The sequence below is a fragment of the Coenobita brevimanus genome, chromosome 94 (assembly GCF_032717465.1).
Source record: "Coenobita brevimanus isolate Jiangsu-jjx chromosome 94, ASM3271746v2, whole genome shotgun sequence".
Lineage (NCBI taxonomy): Eukaryota > Metazoa > Arthropoda > Malacostraca > Decapoda > Coenobitidae > Coenobita > Coenobita brevimanus.
In genome coordinates, this window is record NC_137047.1 from 25,426,080 (window position 1) to 25,443,072 (window position 16,993).

General features: G+C 43.1%; 2 protein-coding genes across 2 annotated transcripts; both read right to left on the reverse strand.

Moving 5' to 3' along the window:
- Positions 1–453: 453 nt before the first annotated feature.
- On the reverse strand, positions 454–1,945 carry LOC145412868 (uncharacterized). The gene is made up of 3 exons (XM_080282668.1): positions 1,925–1,945; positions 1,303–1,476; positions 454–1,200 (listed from the first exon to the last, which is right to left on the reverse strand). Exons 1-3 carry the CDS (start codon positions 1,943–1,945, stop codon positions 454–456), a joined length of 942 nt encoding a protein of 313 aa, XP_080138794.1.
- A 9,716-nt stretch (positions 1,946–11,661) lies between these two features.
- Positions 11,662–16,327, reverse strand: LOC145412930 (uncharacterized). Its single transcript, XM_080282738.1, has 3 exons — positions 16,316–16,327; positions 12,613–12,750; positions 11,662–12,555 (listed from the first exon to the last, which is right to left on the reverse strand). The coding sequence occupies exons 1-3, from the start codon at positions 16,325–16,327 to the stop codon at positions 11,821–11,823; spliced, it is 885 nt and encodes a 294-aa protein (XP_080138864.1). The 3' UTR covers positions 11,662–11,820.
- Between the last annotated feature and the right edge of the window lie 666 nt (positions 16,328–16,993).

Below are 16,993 nucleotides of genomic sequence, written 5' to 3' on the forward strand. Positions count from 1 at the left end.
CGCCAAAAAGATGGTAGGCCCGTCTTGGAAAAGGGCACATAAAAAATTACAGGTCATGATACACACACACACACTGACAATTACTATACATATAACTGTAGAGCACTCAGGTGTATTTACGTCTTTGTTGCGTATATCCGTTCGAGTCTGACACTATGAATCTGCCACAGACAAACTTGAGATCAATTTTCTGTCGTAAGTACAGTAGGATATGTTTTTGCAAGGGGAACAGAATACACGGAAAATTTTTGTTCTCTCCTTTCCTTGTCCTTCCAGAAAAAAAAAAAAATGCTTACAATAATTTTTCTTGTAATTTAGATTTGTCGTTCCAGGGAAGACAACGGAAGGGAAAATTCATCCTCACTTTGTCCTTCCCGAAAAACCAAATCACAGATACAAAAGGGATTAAATCACAAGTTTATCTGTGAACCTCAGTCCTTTGGTGTATCAGCTTCAGTACACGCGGAATGAGGTGGCGTGGCCGGGGTTGTGCACCACCTTCATCAGCTCAGCATCATCGACAACAGCAGAGGATCCGGCAGTGTAAGTGGTGACAGCGGGTACGCCAGGGTAAGTGGTGATTCCAGGCATGGCGGTGGAGTAGGTGGTGTAGGCGGGGTGAGCGGTGGTGTAGGGGAAAGCAGTCGGGTATGAGTAGTGGAGAGGTGTTTGGAAGGCATAAGAGAAGCCCAGGGGAGAATGGATGCTGGTAGGTGCAATCACTGACCTTTTCTTTCTTGACTCAGGGGCGGCGGAGGCTGCGGCAGCTGCCTCACTGTAGGCTTTCTGAAAATCAACTTTAGCAGCGGCGACCTCTGGTGTGTCCTCCACTGGTTTTGGAAGGGCGAGGGGGGCGGGCTGCGGGGCGTCAGGGGCCACAGGCAGGTTGGTGCCGGCCACACGGAAGCCCAGGGCGTCAGCTACGTATTTCTGTGTCTGTACCTGACCATCGGCGTCCAGGTAATTGTAAGACCCATGGACCACACCGAAGGCGTCACGCATTTCTGACCGAGAGGAGAAACCGTCATTAAATCCGAAGGAGTACTGACCAAACACGTCCTGCGTGTGGTGCTGGGAGCGAAGAGGAGCCATGTGAGCAATAGGTGCCACAGAAGGCATGCCATAGGTCAGGTGAGCTGGAGCAATTGAAGTAATTGGAGATGGAATGGCGGTTTTCAGAGTAATAGCAGGGCTCTTGATCTTTGCCTCGCCAGCATCCTTTGAGGTTACTGCCTTAATGAGTGGTGCTGGGTGACCGTATGCATAAGGAAGAAAATGGGAGTAGGGGCCGTAGGAGGAGACGAAGCCGCCGAACTTCGTGCCAAGGGAGATCCCTGAAATGCCCCCGAACACGTTGGGATAGCCCAACATCTGTGCACTGCTGCACACAGCAACAGCCGCCAAGACAAGTACAGCCTGTATAGATACATGGAAAACGAGAAATATAGTTTGTCGCCGTTCAAGTATAAAATCATACTAAGAATGTTCAGCTACCACAAGTTTTCTTCAGAAAGTATGATGAAATTGGGAGCACACATTATATGCCATATAGATTTACCCTTACCTTCATGCTGGTCAACCGTTAGAAGTCGTCTGCAGTAAGAGAGGATGAGCTCCCTCCTTTTATACCTCCTGCTCGTCTTCCCATCGTCACATAACAAAAAAGATGGGTGGGGCGGGTCGAGAGGACCAACAAATTCAGCTCCACGGTATCCAACACCCTTTTTTGCCGGCAGCGTAGCACCAGCCACCCCATAGATCAGGTTCCTCCAAGGTCGTCACTGTTGCTGCCTCCTCACCACTTAGCAACTTTATGAAGCACAACGTTTGGAACTTAACTGTCTAGTGCTTGACGTCACTTGGCCGTAATATCCATGGTTCAAAACAGCATAACGTACTTTGCATCTGTCAAAGATAAACTTACCTGACAGTTACGCAAAGCCATGATAAATAAGTTAATAAGGCTTGTAAGTAGACTGCAAAGTTGTCAAAGCTTACAGCTTTACACCAAATCGTTCAGGCACCTTTCGTTATCTTTAGTTATTCTGATTTGTATATGTTTCCTGGCTACTCATTAGGCACACTAGTTTTACTCATTTATGATCACAATGATTTGTTACGGCACATGCACTCTAGCTACGCGAGGATGTATTAATATCCACATTTATTTGAGCATTTCAGACACTGGTATGGCATGAAAAGTGATATCAGTGGAAACGGGACTGTTAACAAGTTAACAGTATTTCCAGCGCCTAGACGAATATTTCATGCAACGACTAGGAGATTCCTTCAGCTAAGGAGGGATCCTAATATCCAGAGAGTTACGAGGTTATCTCAGTTCATGAGTTACGTTAAGACTGCTTTTTTATATACCGGTATATCAGACTACCGTATGACGTGTTAGTCTTTAGGTGATATATAGGGGAAAACCCCTATCATCTAAAGATTAAGAAATATTTATACGAGCTGCTTAGAGCGGACATAGTAGGAAAAGGGAGTTTCATGGAAAATGTGGATTATGGAGGTCTAGAGATCCTATAAATATTAAGAGACGCAACAGTGCTGGTGGTTTCTAGCTGGCTGATGAACTGAACGCCATATCCGGTCGGCCACCCGCTGCCCATCTGGAAATTTTCTCTCCACAATATGCTGTTACTGTTGAAATACTACAAATCAGATGCAAAAATAGCGCAATTTACGACTGATTATTATCCTAGATGTAGACATTTTTAAAATGAGACAGTAATATTTGTAGTTTACGACTTTTGGGCTTGGAATTCCACCAGATTTATTGTGCCGATCTGATAATTGCCTCACCAGTTGAGTAAGTTTGTCTATCTGTCTATTGCCAGACGCCTTTATCTCGTAAGGGATGACCACAAACAAATCGCCTGCACGTAGTCTTGTCCTCTGCCATTTGGTTGCCCACCCTCCAACTCACACCCTCCTCTTTCATATAATTATCTCTCCACTCCATCCCTCCATCTCATCCTTGGTCTCCCCCTCCTCCTCTCCCCCCAGCCTCACATACTCGTACACTCTTTTAATCAGATTTCTTGCTCTCCATCCTTTCCGGCCAAACTATCTCAGGGTATTTCTCTTAGCATTTTCAGTCACGTCCAAATCAAGGTTAAAACGTTCCTTTAATTTCGAATTTGTTTGTCTGTCTCTCCACCTAACTTCATGTGCTCTCTCAGATAACCCATTTCCAGCAGGGTCCAAGCTTCACTTCCGCATATTAGATTGGTGATCACAATACTGTCATGCAGCGACTTTTTTCCTTCCATGCTCACTTTCATATTCCTTCAGTGAACTTTACAATAGTACATTTTCTTAATAGATTAAAGTGATTGTATATTTCGCTCCTTCTCCTTTACGGTACTAACCAATAGACAAAAACGGTAGCTGGCAGCCTCAAATGAAAGGCAGTTTGAAAATAGGTTCACAGAAAAATAATGGGAACTTGTTTGTGGCATTGTTGGGCTCCCGGCCACCTCTTAACGCAACATTATTTGCTCTCTCAGTACCCTTTAAGGTATTTTATAATTTACCTTCAATTTATTTACAGGTCAGATTTCGCAAGTTACTGTTGGTGAATCAGCATATAAGGGACATTAATGAAAGGTGTGATGAAGTAAGCAAGTTAAGCAAGGGATGTTTTAGTCAATTAAGCGATCACAACAATGAAACGTAGTTGCCAAATAGCTATAATAACTGAATTATTGACCTTGTTTAATTTGACTCTACCCAGACTTTACCTTTATGTATTTAATGATACGCATGTGGATATAATAAAGTAGATGTGCAATTTCTTCCTGTAAATCCAGAGAAATCACGAAAACAGCATACCCAGTCCTGCAATATGTATCCCAATTTCGATAAAATCCATGTTCTCACTGTCCCCTTATTTCCGATCGTTTTTATTTTTGAAAGGAGAGCTGACCCCGTTCGAGAGTCGTTGGGGGTTTACGCTCCCCAATTACCACATTACAGATGACGGTACGTTGTAAAATAAGTACTAAAGCATCAAAACCATATCTGCCCTCCTTTCACTGTTACTGAGACTTTTTAATTTAATACAAGGGGCTGACTCCCCTAAAAATTGAGACTGTAGATTAATATAAAAGTGGAAAACCTTCAGTGTAATCAGACGAACACAACTGGGAAGTTTCATTCAAATCTTTCCCCAATTTCGAACTTTTTTTTTTTTTGAGGGGGGGGGGTCTGACCTCCAAGAATCACTGGGGGTGCCACGTTCCTCAAATATTCTGGTAATCCCTCCAATTCCTTTTACGTATTATTATCTCCCCCTTCCCCATTTGAGCCTCGATTTATTACATTATCCTCATTAAAACATTAATGCCTGTAACCCAGAAAACAGGAAGCAGCTAACACTGACCGTACAGTATTTTCATCAGACAGGAGAAATAAAGAACTTTTTTTTTTTTTTTTTTGCATGCTTTGTTTACAGCCACCATTTGACGATTTCATAAGGGTATTCACATTCTTCCGTAACCGCCTGCAATGTCACGAATGCCAGCCAGTCCAATTCTTTCCCCCTACTGGCTATTTGTATATTAATTGTTTTGGGGGGCGCTACCTTCACATTCGAATCATGTCCCGTTTTCTCTGTAACCTGAGATGAAAGCATAAATATCAGTGACTGGACCTGCAACCACATTACTTTTTTCGTCTTATTAAGCCTGTCATCACCGGGGCAGCTCCAGTATCCTCTTCCTCTTCTGGGCAACGGTAGACGATTATTTTCAGCCGAGTGAGTAATAGTAACCTACTAGTGCTAATATTGTCTCCATTAACCCTCTTATGATCGGGGAAACTTTGTTATTCTAAGCCAGAGAACCCCAGACGATTTTATCCAGGCCAGAGGGAGTATAGGAGCCTGGAAATGTTAACTTGCTGATAATAAGTGATTGCAGTACTTGCCTTCCGCTTTTTCAACAAGACCAGATTTTGCTGGGTGTTCACATGTGTATATTTGCGTATGAACATCGCTTATCTTCAGTCGACCAGCTGTGTGGAGTTTCTTTCCTCTTCTCTGACTGTAAGAAGCTACAGTCTTTTTACATAAATTTCTTGGCGATATGTCTCTAGATCCTGTTAAGCTTCTCGTGAATAAAGTGAATGGTGCTGGAAAAATAACGTGGTCCCACTTATTTTTCCAGTTGTTGTTATTGTAATTGTTGTTTTGGCTCTAAGCTCGTCTAAACGTGACTCCAGTGGACTGCAGGCTGAAGCTGACCCTTTCCTGCAGTTCATCACCCTCCTTTCGGGGGAAAAGGGAGGGAGCCGAAGGACGTTTGTGTAGTTATATTGGTGACACTGTGAGAAGGCGTCCCTCTTCCGCACAATCTAATACCGTAGTACCATAACATTAGACCTGGTAGTGAAATCTTTAACGTATAAGTAAAGAAGTTTATGTGGTGGGTGTTAGTGCCTAAAGCCTAGGTTATAACGATCTTCCTATCCTATGTCCAGATTAGGATGTACAGAAAAAAGAAATAGTTTTATTACTTACGTGCTTTAAATAATAGATACACTAGAACGAAAAATACAGTTTTATCATTTACGTGCCTTAAAACACGCGCGCGCGCGCGCACACACACACACACACACACACACACACACACACACACACACACACACACACACACACACACACACACACACACACACACACACAGTCTTACTTAGTGTAAGGTTGATTTCTTTTACTTGTGAAGTATTATTGGGTTCAGTGCTGTGTTCTTTTGGATTATTAACCTAAAAAAAAAAAAATGTGGATCATGGTCTATTTACAAAGCATGCAGGTGTGTACATGGCACTTAAATTGGCAATAAGGTAGATATGCCCACACAAGGTCAATAATATTAAGTCATTCTTTCACAAACTACTTGATGGGGTTCATTTGTCGGAAGTGAACATCAGTACTCAACAAAGTTAACTGCGTCATTTCTAAAGTAACAATGAATCAGTTTATTCATATTATAAATTACGTGCAATTCGAAGCGTAATCAAAGAAACAGATTCAGGTATTAGAATAACTAACTGCCTAAAACAGAAGTATCAGTGTGCAGAGCCAGCTGCTAAGGATAACATAAATACCCTTCAATAGACCGTTATGTCTTATATCACTTAATTTGTGCATCCTACAGAATTTTCTTTTACATTTTAGGAAAGATTTCTTAAGCTAAATGGATTAAGGGAGGCTATATTTAATCACTTCCTCTCAATAAGTATCTTTAAACCAGAGTAAAGTTACCGGAATCAACAAGAATAAAAGACGAAAACATCACATTAAAGAGGTTAATTTGATTGATAAAAATAGCATATGAATAAATAGGGGAACAATTACATTATGCAGCGTAATGATACGCTTTCCTCCAGTAATCAGAAGAACTGGTATTTTATCGATTTCAGCTAACACCAGACGATTTTATTCAGCTGACAGTGAGCCATAAGGAGGTTAAGTTTCAATACCCGCAACCCTCTCATGGTTGGGACAGCTCTAACATTCTTATCCAGTAAACGAGACACGATTTTGTGCCGATGAGTGAGTATGGGAACCAGAGACCCCCTCCCCTTCTCACAGTCCTAAGAGCTCTAGTATTCTGTTCTAGCCAACGCCACACGGTTTGATTTAGCTAAGAATGAGTCACTGGTACCAGAGAATGGCACAGTACTGCTCTTAGCTTTGGTCACCGTATTATTAATATCCTCAGTCCGGTGACGTCCTTTAAATATTATTCCAGCTACATTTAGACGATCGTATTTAGTCTGGGAGAGAATTTTCTAACATGAGAGGTTAGGCAAAGTCTTCGTTAACCGCTTCAGTTGAACAGATTCATCTGCACATTGCAAGAAGAAATAAAAAATGCTTCATCGAACTGAAGGGGTTGAGGAGTGGACAGACTGGAAAGTGTGTGGCAACTAGGAAGATATCCAGAGCTGAGATCAGCAAACATACTTATGACTGATTCCCTGTCATAAATATGATCTGTTTTTCCAGGAAAAACATGGAAAGTAGGATGCAGAAACTTTCCCACGTCTCTCTTTCTTCCTACAGAAGCAGACTATAATCAGCTCCTTCTCCTGACAGATTCATATTTGCAGGAGAAACAAGAGATACGGAAGATACTGTATTATTTTCTCTTCTTGCGAAAACAAATAATTGTTACAGCGGAAAATCGATCGGAAGCTTCTTTGTGATTCTATTTTAATCCAGATTAAACTGATTAACAAAATGAATTTTATTCCACTTACGTAAAGCCCCCACCTCTCTCTCTCTCTCTCTCTCTCTCTCTCTCTCTCTCTCTCTCTCTCTCTCTCTGTTTCTCAGTATACGTGCCATTTTGTGTGATAATCTAAACCTGAATCTGCCTCCCAAGCAGAAAGTACTTTCTCCAAAGTTCAGTAGGACGTTTTGGTATCAGGTAAGGCAAGCTGAGTGTGTGTGTGTGTGTGTGTGTGTGTGTGTGTGTGTGTGTCTGTGTGTGTGTGTGTGTGTGTGCGTGTGTAGGGTGTGGCGAGGAAGACCAGTGTAGCGGCCACATTATGCAACCCTCCCTCCCAGCCCACCAGACCACACCCTTACCAGACCCTCCCGTTGCCACGCTACCTGCTCTGTGTTGTCCTTGTCTGATGATCAAGTTTCTCTGAATCTCATAGAAGAAGGAGGAATAATTGAATATGCTGCATAACTTTTTGAAAACAAAATATATATCAATAGTCTTTTTAAACAGCGCATGCAGACGCGGAGCGAATACAAGAAAACAAAGCAACATAAATAACTGATGATCCTTACAACGCTGTGTCGTAGGAAAGGATCTACTCTTTCGTCAGATTTGTTAGTGCATGGTAAGAAAAAGACATTAAAGCAGAAGTCTCCCCTCTCTTTCCCACCTCCAGTCGAAGCTAGCAGGAAAATAATGAAAAATGATAAATAATTACCATGCAGTGTTTAAAAAACCGCCTTGAACGTGTTATAAGAAAGATCGGATGGGGAAAACACTAAGCTATCTTGTTCTGAGAGTAAAATACAGGAAACAATATTACGATACCACATTATCTTCTTGTATGTCCTGTGATGCAAAGGAAAAGAAATATATGACCAGTTTACCGAAGACGAGGTTATTATTACAGCTTCCATAGAACATAAAAAATTTAAGTTATTACAACAGTTGGGGATTCAAAACTAAGTATTTGTCCAGACGATATTAAAAGGTACCAATATGGCTGTTTGCAACTTACCAAGGCAGTTTATTCCATAAAATTAGAACTTGTGTGTTAAGTAAGATATACTGTGTCCCATCTGAGTAGACTGAGCTGTTACGGTGACGAAAAATTTGTCCACGTGGTTAACATCCTCTCGTAGTCCCTATAAGAATGCTGAGAGACACTGGGAATTTATTGTAAAAAGATAATATTAATCAGGCATGGGTAGCACCTCACCTGCAGGGGGTACAAACCTATCTCAGTTAGCCTCTGATGCACAGTTGGGACACTAAACTTTTATTTTGGATACCGCCGGAGGTTTATATTCAGGTGAGGCAAGCAACCTTCCTTTAAAGATTTAGTGTACTCTTTCAAAAAATAGATAAGGAACACCTCTGGGAGCCGCACCCACCCCTGCAGCATATTAAAGAAGTTGAATAAATTATATCCTGGTTCAGCATTACAATGACACCCTTCTTTAGACCCTGCTGTCGGGTAGATGCACACGCACAGCCCTCGCAACTCAAACGCGCTCCAGATGCGCAACCCAGTGTTCTGCTCTGCCCTTTGTATCATACTTACGGTTATTCAGGCACGACACAGTTGCGCGATCTTCTGGATGTACACCACACTCACACCAGATACACTCCAGATGCACCCCGGACACATCACCAATATCTCTCACCAATCAGCACCCCCAGTAACACCTGGACCCCCAACCTTGTAAACGGTAGAGTAGAGAGAGTGAGTGAGTGAGTGAGTGACACAGATACACACTGGGTTTGCCCCCACCCCCTTCCCTAGGTTGTGGTTAGAAGATAGATTAACGACATTTATACAATTTATTACTTAATTTGGTTTTACTTTTCGTTATCCTTCTCTGTACTGTTTCCGCCACTCTCTGTCTGTCTGTCTGTCTGTCTGTCTGTCTGTCTCTGTCTCTGTCTTTGTCTCTCTGTCTCTGTCTGTCTGTCTGTCTGTCTGTCTGTCTCTCTCTCTCTCTCTCTCTCTCTCTCTCTCTCTCTCTCTCTCTCTCTCTCTCTCTCTCTCTCTCTCTCTCCGCGCGCATGGATGTAACAAGAAGGATCACTCAGAAAGTGCAACACCTGCACCCACCAGTTGGCCTAAAGGAAGAACATTAAACTTTTACCTGTTGCCTTGATCTTAAACTAATTGTTGTCAAAGCCGAATTTCTTCATTTTTCCCTGACCCTTTACACTTTCAACAAGTTTGATCCGAATCAGACCAAAATATATTGTCTGTGTGTATCCTATCCTGTGGTCTTGGCTCTGACTTTCCCTGTGATCTTCACCTTTTACTGAGCGTTCTCAAAATTGAATTCCTTTGTCCTTGCCTAGCCCTGAAGCCTTCTACATTTTTTTTTAATAAATCAAATAAAAACTAGTTTGACCTTACCATGTGGCTTAACCTGTGTCCAGCTGTTCTCAAACGCAATATACCAATTCACTGGTTCATCCTCAACCCTTCCACCGAATTGTCTCAGTTGTTTTGTTCAGTCACAACACAAAGGTCGAACTCTAACTTGCCCTGCGACCTCGATCTTTGACTGATTGCAAAATCGAATCTCTATGTTCTTGCGCTACCCACAACCTTTCCAGGAACTTTGGTCCATACTGGATAAAAAGCTGATATAGGTAAATTAGATACTGACCTAACCCTGTGACCTTGAGTTATAACCTGGTGGTCTAAAAAATAATAATAGGTTATTTGACTGTCTTTCTACTCTTCCACCAGATTACTTATAATCAGATTGAAAGTGCTTCAGTTTTTTGTTCACACACACACACACACACACACACACACACACACACACACACACACACACACACACACACACACACACACACACACACACACAGATTCTATCTGAGGACAGTCATCTGAAGGTCAAAGTCACAGGGAAAGGGAAAGGTTCTCCTTGTGTGTGTGTGTGTGTGTGTGTGTGTGTGTGTGTGTGTTATATCAAGGACTGAGTAACACAGTGCTTTACCCCCTGCATTACCCTTACCCTCTTTATTTCTTCAATATTCAGTGGCACTCCAATATTCACTCTCCCTCCCGCTAATGGTAACAAATGAACCCTTCAACTCGGCTCACTCGATGTGTCGGAATGGTTCAGATCTAGTAGTAACTGGGAAGGGGAGCCAAACCTATGCTTTTATGTCTGTTCGTTGTACTACTGTAATATAAGCGAAACAGTGCATTATTTAAATTTTCTCCTCATATAATCATGTTTTCAGAGTTTAGTCATCTCTATTGATAGTACTCCAGTTTTACATGTTAAAGTAAGTCTTGAGCTTAAGGGCTATAACAGAGGGAAATGTATAGTAGGCAACTGTGGTGGCCACAAATGCGGCGCTGCCACATTCACAGGTTGGCTGAACACCTGGCCGCAATAGTACGTGACCTAAAATTGTAACCTGTCCATCTTGAATGTTAAATTGTAACAACATTCACGCCTGAATGTGGTGCTGGTCACGAAAAAGTACATAACAGTAGCATCAGCTAATTCTGCCACTATGCCATATAAAATTAGATGCAAAAGAACGAAAATCTGGACCAAGTTGATGTAAAGAGAATAAAGCCTGCTAGGAAGTATTCATGTTATGATTTGGAAATATACTTTATAAAGTTTTGAACTTTAAATTATATAACCATTATATTTGAGCAGTAAATGTATATTCCCTTGATCATCAGACTTCATATAGCATTACATTTCGAATCATTATTGTCACTATCTTTTTCATAAGGAGGATCTATTTTATAATGCATTTTCATCCATCCATCCATCCATCATCCAATCCCATGTTGCCCCATGAGGAGCGTAAGAGTCCTGGGCTAGGCAAGTTGGTCCTGACATTTAAGATGAGTGACCAGCCTCACTCATCCCTGAGTGGCATTACGTGAGCAGTAAGCCCCAACCACCCCTTGGATATAAATCTACACGGACCCAATCCGATTGGAGCGCCTAATTTACCCACTAAACCACCAGGCGCCATAATTTGGTTGTATGGTTACCACCCAGCGTAGTAAATGGTTTCCTGATGTACAGGAAACCATTTGGCTTGTCACCCAGTGTAGAGTCACCCACAGGCAGGAGGAAGAGGAAAGAATGAAGGAAAGAGAGACAGAAGAGGGAGTGTAAAGCCACCCGTAGACAGAAGGAAGAGGAAAAAATGAAGGAAAGAAAGACTGAAGAGGAAGGAAGGAAGAGATGAAAGGGCAGACACTCAAAGGAGCACTACACTGAGTGAGTGAATGGTGAGCTCCCTCGCCTACCACATAAATTCAGATTCACAGTCGGTACGTTACTGTAATCATGAGGTTATTATACTAAGGGGACATGAATCGGAAACTTTATTTAAGTTACATGTAATTAAACAATTACATATTTGATGGTCAGCATATGAAAGTCAATGTACAGTATGGCAGCACGTCAACACCTGTGAGGAGAATTGCAGCTCATCCTTTTGACCTACTAAGAGTGCCTAGTAGCAGGAGTGAAGCTACAACTTCCACGCCAGGTGCTCTACGCACCAGAGACAGCAGCTCTGGGCTCTACCAAACTCAATCCACTCGATAGGAGGTGGCATGGCCGGGATTATGCACCACCTTCAGCATCTCGGCTTCACGTGCAACAGCTGGGGCGGCGGCAGTGTAGGTGGTGACCGCAGGGGCAGCAGCGGTGTACGTGGCGACGGCAGGTACCCCAGTGTAGGCAGTGACTCCAGGGATGACAGCGGAATAAGGATTGAAGGCGGGGAGAGTGGCAGTGTAGGGGAGGTGGTTAGGAAGGATGGCAGGGTGGGAGTAGTGGAGGGGAGTATGGAAGGCATAAGAGAAACGGGGAGAAGAGTAAAACGCTGGGGCGGCCACTACTGATCGTTTTTTCCTGGTTTCCTTTAACTCGGTGGTTGCAGTGGCGGCCTCATCTTGAACAGCTTTGAGTGTGGCCTTCTGAGCAGCGACTTCTGGGGTGTCTTCAACCGGCTCTGTTGTGTCAGCTGCAACAGGTAGGTTGGTGCCGGCCACACGGAAGCCCAGGGCGTCGGCTACATAGTGCTGTGTCTGCAACTGACCTTCGGAGTCCACGTAGTTGTAGGTCCCGCGAACCACACCGAAGGCATCACGACTCTCTGCCCGTGAGGATGGACCACCGGCAAACCCGAATGAGTACTGGCCCAGTTCGTCCTGGGCGTGGTACTGGGACTGGATGGGAGACACGGGTGCAGTTGGTGCCACATTGTAAGTTAAAGGAGCTGGAGCCACGGCTTTGACCGTGACAGGAGCAGGAATCACGGTCTTATAAGCAATGGGTGCAGGAGCCACCGTTTTGAACGTGACTGTGGTGGGAGCCACGCTTTTGAGGGTGATGGGAGCAGCAGGTGGTAGAAGAGCTGGGTAAGCTCCTAGTACTCCTGGGTAGGTATATACCCCAGGGTACCCTAGCAGTTGGGTTCCGCTGCACGCCGTCACGGCAGCCAGGCAGAGCACCGTCTGTTTGAGGGAAGATAGATTTACTCATCACTATTTATATTCTCACTGGTTCTGTAAATGCTTTTTTGCGATAGGTGGGGAACTCATTTTTTTTTTTTTTTTTTTTGTATGATTGTCTCAAAAAACTTCAGGCAACGAAGATATTAGTACACCTTGTGATAAGGTTGCAAGTTAATTTTTTTTAAATCATGGACTTCGGACAACTAGGAGTCATACGAGTAAAATGAAGAATACCTAGCTATGTGAGTGGCTCGCACAGTTAAAATAAAAAGAAAATCTTGAACTCCTTTACACGAAACAAAGCTTTGAATTTAGATGTCACAGGGGTGCCTGTACTAACGAATGGATGTGAGACTTTGGAAAGGCATGCTTGGAGTAGGAGTAGAAATGGATCTGCTAAGGAATGAGTGTGAAGTGCATCAATTAATAAAGGCTTAGAAACAGGACTAATGATTCGCGAGGGATGTAAAGTTATGAAGCCTGATGGATAGGGAGGAAGAGTGTGTGCTTAGATGTTACGGTCATATGGAGAGAACAATTACAGACAGGGTGGTGAAACGGGCAAAGAGCCTAATTGAGTGACTTTGATAGTGGGAGGAAGAGTGGTAGACCAAAAAATAAGTGGATGAATATGGTATATGAGTCTATCAGAAAGTGAGGTGTGGAAGTTGGGGAGACTAGGGAACTGACAGGAAGTAATCATGACAAAGGTTTGGCACACTCTGTTTTAAAACTGGTAGTCAACGGAATGATTATCTGACAGCTGTAGGTAAAGCACATCTAAAAAGAAATATATCTACATATTCCTAAATCCATATCTGTCTCTCTGTCTACCTACATCTATCTATCTATCTAAATCTAAATCTATATCTATCTGGCTATCTATCTATGTGCAGATGATTAGGCTTGTGTAGTGGAGTCAGGGTTCTCGGGCTTAAATGATGTGTGAATGATTGCCTGACCCAGATCAGTGGACATGCCGTTGATAGTTCTCCCACTTTCGTACTTACTCTTTTCCTGCGTCCGGAACCTACCTCACCTTATCTTCATCTGAGAAAATAGGTGAAAATCCTGCTGCTGATGATGATAATGACGATAATGATGATAAAGTTGTCGAAAAGATTTATTGCCATATGTTGCACTTTGTCTCTGGTCATGATCATTTCGATGGGTGTGATTTGGTTGGAACAAAAGCAGAAGCCACACTTAATACAGAATGCCTGGCAATTTCTTAACAACTTAGGATCTGTGGTCACAAAGCAGTATTATTCACCAGGTATATAGAATAGTAATATGATTAATTACCTCCGTAACCTTGTGTAAACGGGTTTTATGTTTTCACTCATGAATGTTTGTTTGACTGTCCAATTGGATTATTAAAAAAAAAAAAAAAGAGAAAGTATTGATGAAAATTGTTGGGATTTATTGACACCCCCAAGTATGAAGTGATGTTCTTGGTGAAATACACTAAACGATACAGTAGCAACTTCACCTACCAAGTCAGCCAGGCAGGGTGGAGTATGCGCTCTATTGAGTGGAGTGTGGCGTACTTTTTTTTTTTTTTTTTTTTTTTTATGTGACCGACTCTGGGCATAGGCTTCACAGCCTGCTATCAAGGCCCAGCAGTCCTCCTACATACCATACACCTCTACATGTCACCACTTCGGCGCTAACACCCACCGTCCATATTGAATACATGCTAGGGCTGTCTCATACAGGACTGGTGTATTGGTATTAGCGGGGGTATTTTACGACATGTCGGCGGGTCTTCTGGTAGATCAGTAAAGCCTGATTTAATGAAATTCAAATCCTTAAACTGTTCCCTGCCCCAGCCAGGATTCGAACCTGGGTCCGTTAGGACTGCAGGCCACCTCTCTACCGATTGAGCCACCGCCTCCCCCAAATTTACTGTACTGTGTGTGTATATGTATCTGTGTATGTATGTACAGTATGTATGTATGTATGTATGTACTGTATGTATGTATGTATGTATCTATCTATCTATCTGTCTATCTATCTATCTATCTATCTGCGTGTGTGTGTGTGTGTGTGTGTGTGTGTGTGTGTGTGTGTGTGTGTGTGTGTAAAACCAATATACAATATATATCCTGTACCTTGTTACCACATACTGGCTGGTGCTGCAGCTCATTCCCAATACCAACATCTGCTCTGAAGTTTCGCCGGACCTTCTAAATCGGGTATGTATAATCAGTATTCACCAAACGGGGACGCTAATATTTCAGGGGAGATGTAGTTCTGAAACTTAAGTCATTACCTTCCCCTAAAAACTGATCAGTCATATTCTCGCTGCAATAAATTTCTACTGAGGGTGCAACCATTACTGATAACGAGCCACCTTAGCATTTGAGAAGGTAGGCCCATGACTTGAGTGATGTACTGTGCAATGTGATGACTGGCTGTTGTTGCAAACACGGTTGGTAGTGTTCTAGATCACACCCTCATATCAAAGACTGATAAACTAAGCACTTTAACCCTTGGTCAGATTTAAACTCTCTTACTTCATGATCACTTGAGACAATAATTTTATTAACCTAAAAGGTCGCTCGTTAGACCACTTTCACTCTATCACGCAGCAGGGAGGTGGTATTTAGTTACAGTCAACATTGCCTACGTGCTGCCTGACGTACACTTTCACCCAGTTCATATCACTTCATCCTAAGGTCAGCAGAAACAGCTCCTTAAATATTTACCTTGGTTCTCTTGTTATCACAGGTAGGAAGTGGATTGTTACCGTCGTCTCTCGGGCACGCTACCAATGGGGTGGTGTGGTGTCAAAATCGTTGTAGCTGACCTTGCACTACAATCCCAGGCAAGAATGTCAATCATTTTTACACAAAGTCCGGTTGAGACTACTGTACATGCATCACCTCTTTTACACAACTACAATCTGTTCCTTGGAGTAGACTGTACTTGTTAGCTTTGTACGGCAGCTGATTTAAGAGAAGGAAAACTCCGATTTCAAACCAGAGTCCTTTGACAGAAATGGCGAAAGTATGGGCATATGACCATTAAAAATCATGCCCAAGCTATTTTTTGGCAGAACTTTGGTGGTGCTGGAGCTACGTGGTTCCCAATATTACTGTTATTTATCATTAGCAGGCAAAACAAAAATTACACTTGCACGCAGGGCCAAGGCCTTCAAAGATGGAAGCGAATCTTCTTTGTTGTTAGACAGAAAAACAGACAGCGGTCAACACAACCAAAGTAAAACAAAGCAGCCACCGAAGGTAGACGGAGGTAACTGTTGACAGAACTTTGTACTATGTGTACTTTGATTATATTTGAAGACGTAGCTTTAATCAGACAGACACATAGACAGGAGTGAAAGCATAAAGTCCATCCATATTCAGTGAGTTGCGTATAAAAAAAAAAAAAAAAGTTTCTACTTACGTACAGAGCTACAGGTTGAATATTTCCTAAAAGAAAGTGAGCCTTTGATATATTCCTTTACAGTAACTAATTTTCGAAAAACAATTCACTGTGCCTATAAGCTTTCTCCTTGAGGGAAAAAAATATATACTATTCCCCTTGAGCCCCTACTCACCAGAGCGTTCATGCTGACCCAGTTGGAGAGGCTGTCTGGTGGAGGTGTTCTGCCTCTGCCATTTATACCCATGGTCAAGGGCAGACACTGGAGGCCGCCCCCTATACTCGCCCCCGTCCTGATCCTCTCCTGCTCCGCCCCATTACATCCCGTCCTGCCCCACCCTGCCCCTTCCCACCCTACCTTGTCTATCCCCCATCCCCTTCCACCTACACCGTCCTACCGTACCCCGTTCTAATCTTCCTCCTTCCCCTCCCCTCTTCCCACTTCGTCATACTCCTTCCCTTCCCTACCCTTTCCTAACCCTTCCTATCCTGTCCCGTTCTAGCCCCTCCCCGCTCCTCCCACCTCGGCCTACCCTGCCCATTCCCAACCATTCCTACCCACCCCGCTCCTTCCATCCCAAGCCGTCTCGTTACATCCTGCTCCACTGCCCTTTATTTTTTTCTTTACATCTCTAAAACTGTCGTGTTCCGTTGCCGTGGTTGTTATGCTGGTTGTTGTTTGATCAGGCTCGCCTTGCCTGCACTGGTCCCTCCCACCTCCCCCTCTCCCAACCTGCTACTGTCGAACCCCTGCCGTGCCTTAACCTGTCCTCTGGCCTATCCCTTAACTCTATTTGCTGTCATGTGGTTATGATAAAGCGTTCCATTAGGATACATACAACCAGTTCATTCT

Bases quoted from the DNA above. Each gene is read 5' to 3' on its own strand.
- LOC145412930 (XM_080282738.1), bottom strand. The intron at 12,556-12,612 runs GTGGCTCCCACC...ATTGCTTATAAG, and splicing joins CTCCCATCACCCTCAAAAGC to ACCGTGATTCCTGCTCCTGT.
- LOC145412868 (XM_080282668.1), bottom strand. From the start codon at position 1,945: ATGGCTTTGCGTAACTGTCAG. The intron at 1,477-1,924 runs GTAAGTTTATCT...GAACATTCTTAG, and splicing joins TGGCTTTGCGTAACTGTCAG to TATGATTTTATACTTGAACG. The intron at 1,201-1,302 runs GTCTCCTCCTAC...GGCGAGGCAAAG, and splicing joins GCACGAAGTTCGGCGGCTTC to ATCAAGAGCCCTGCTATTAC.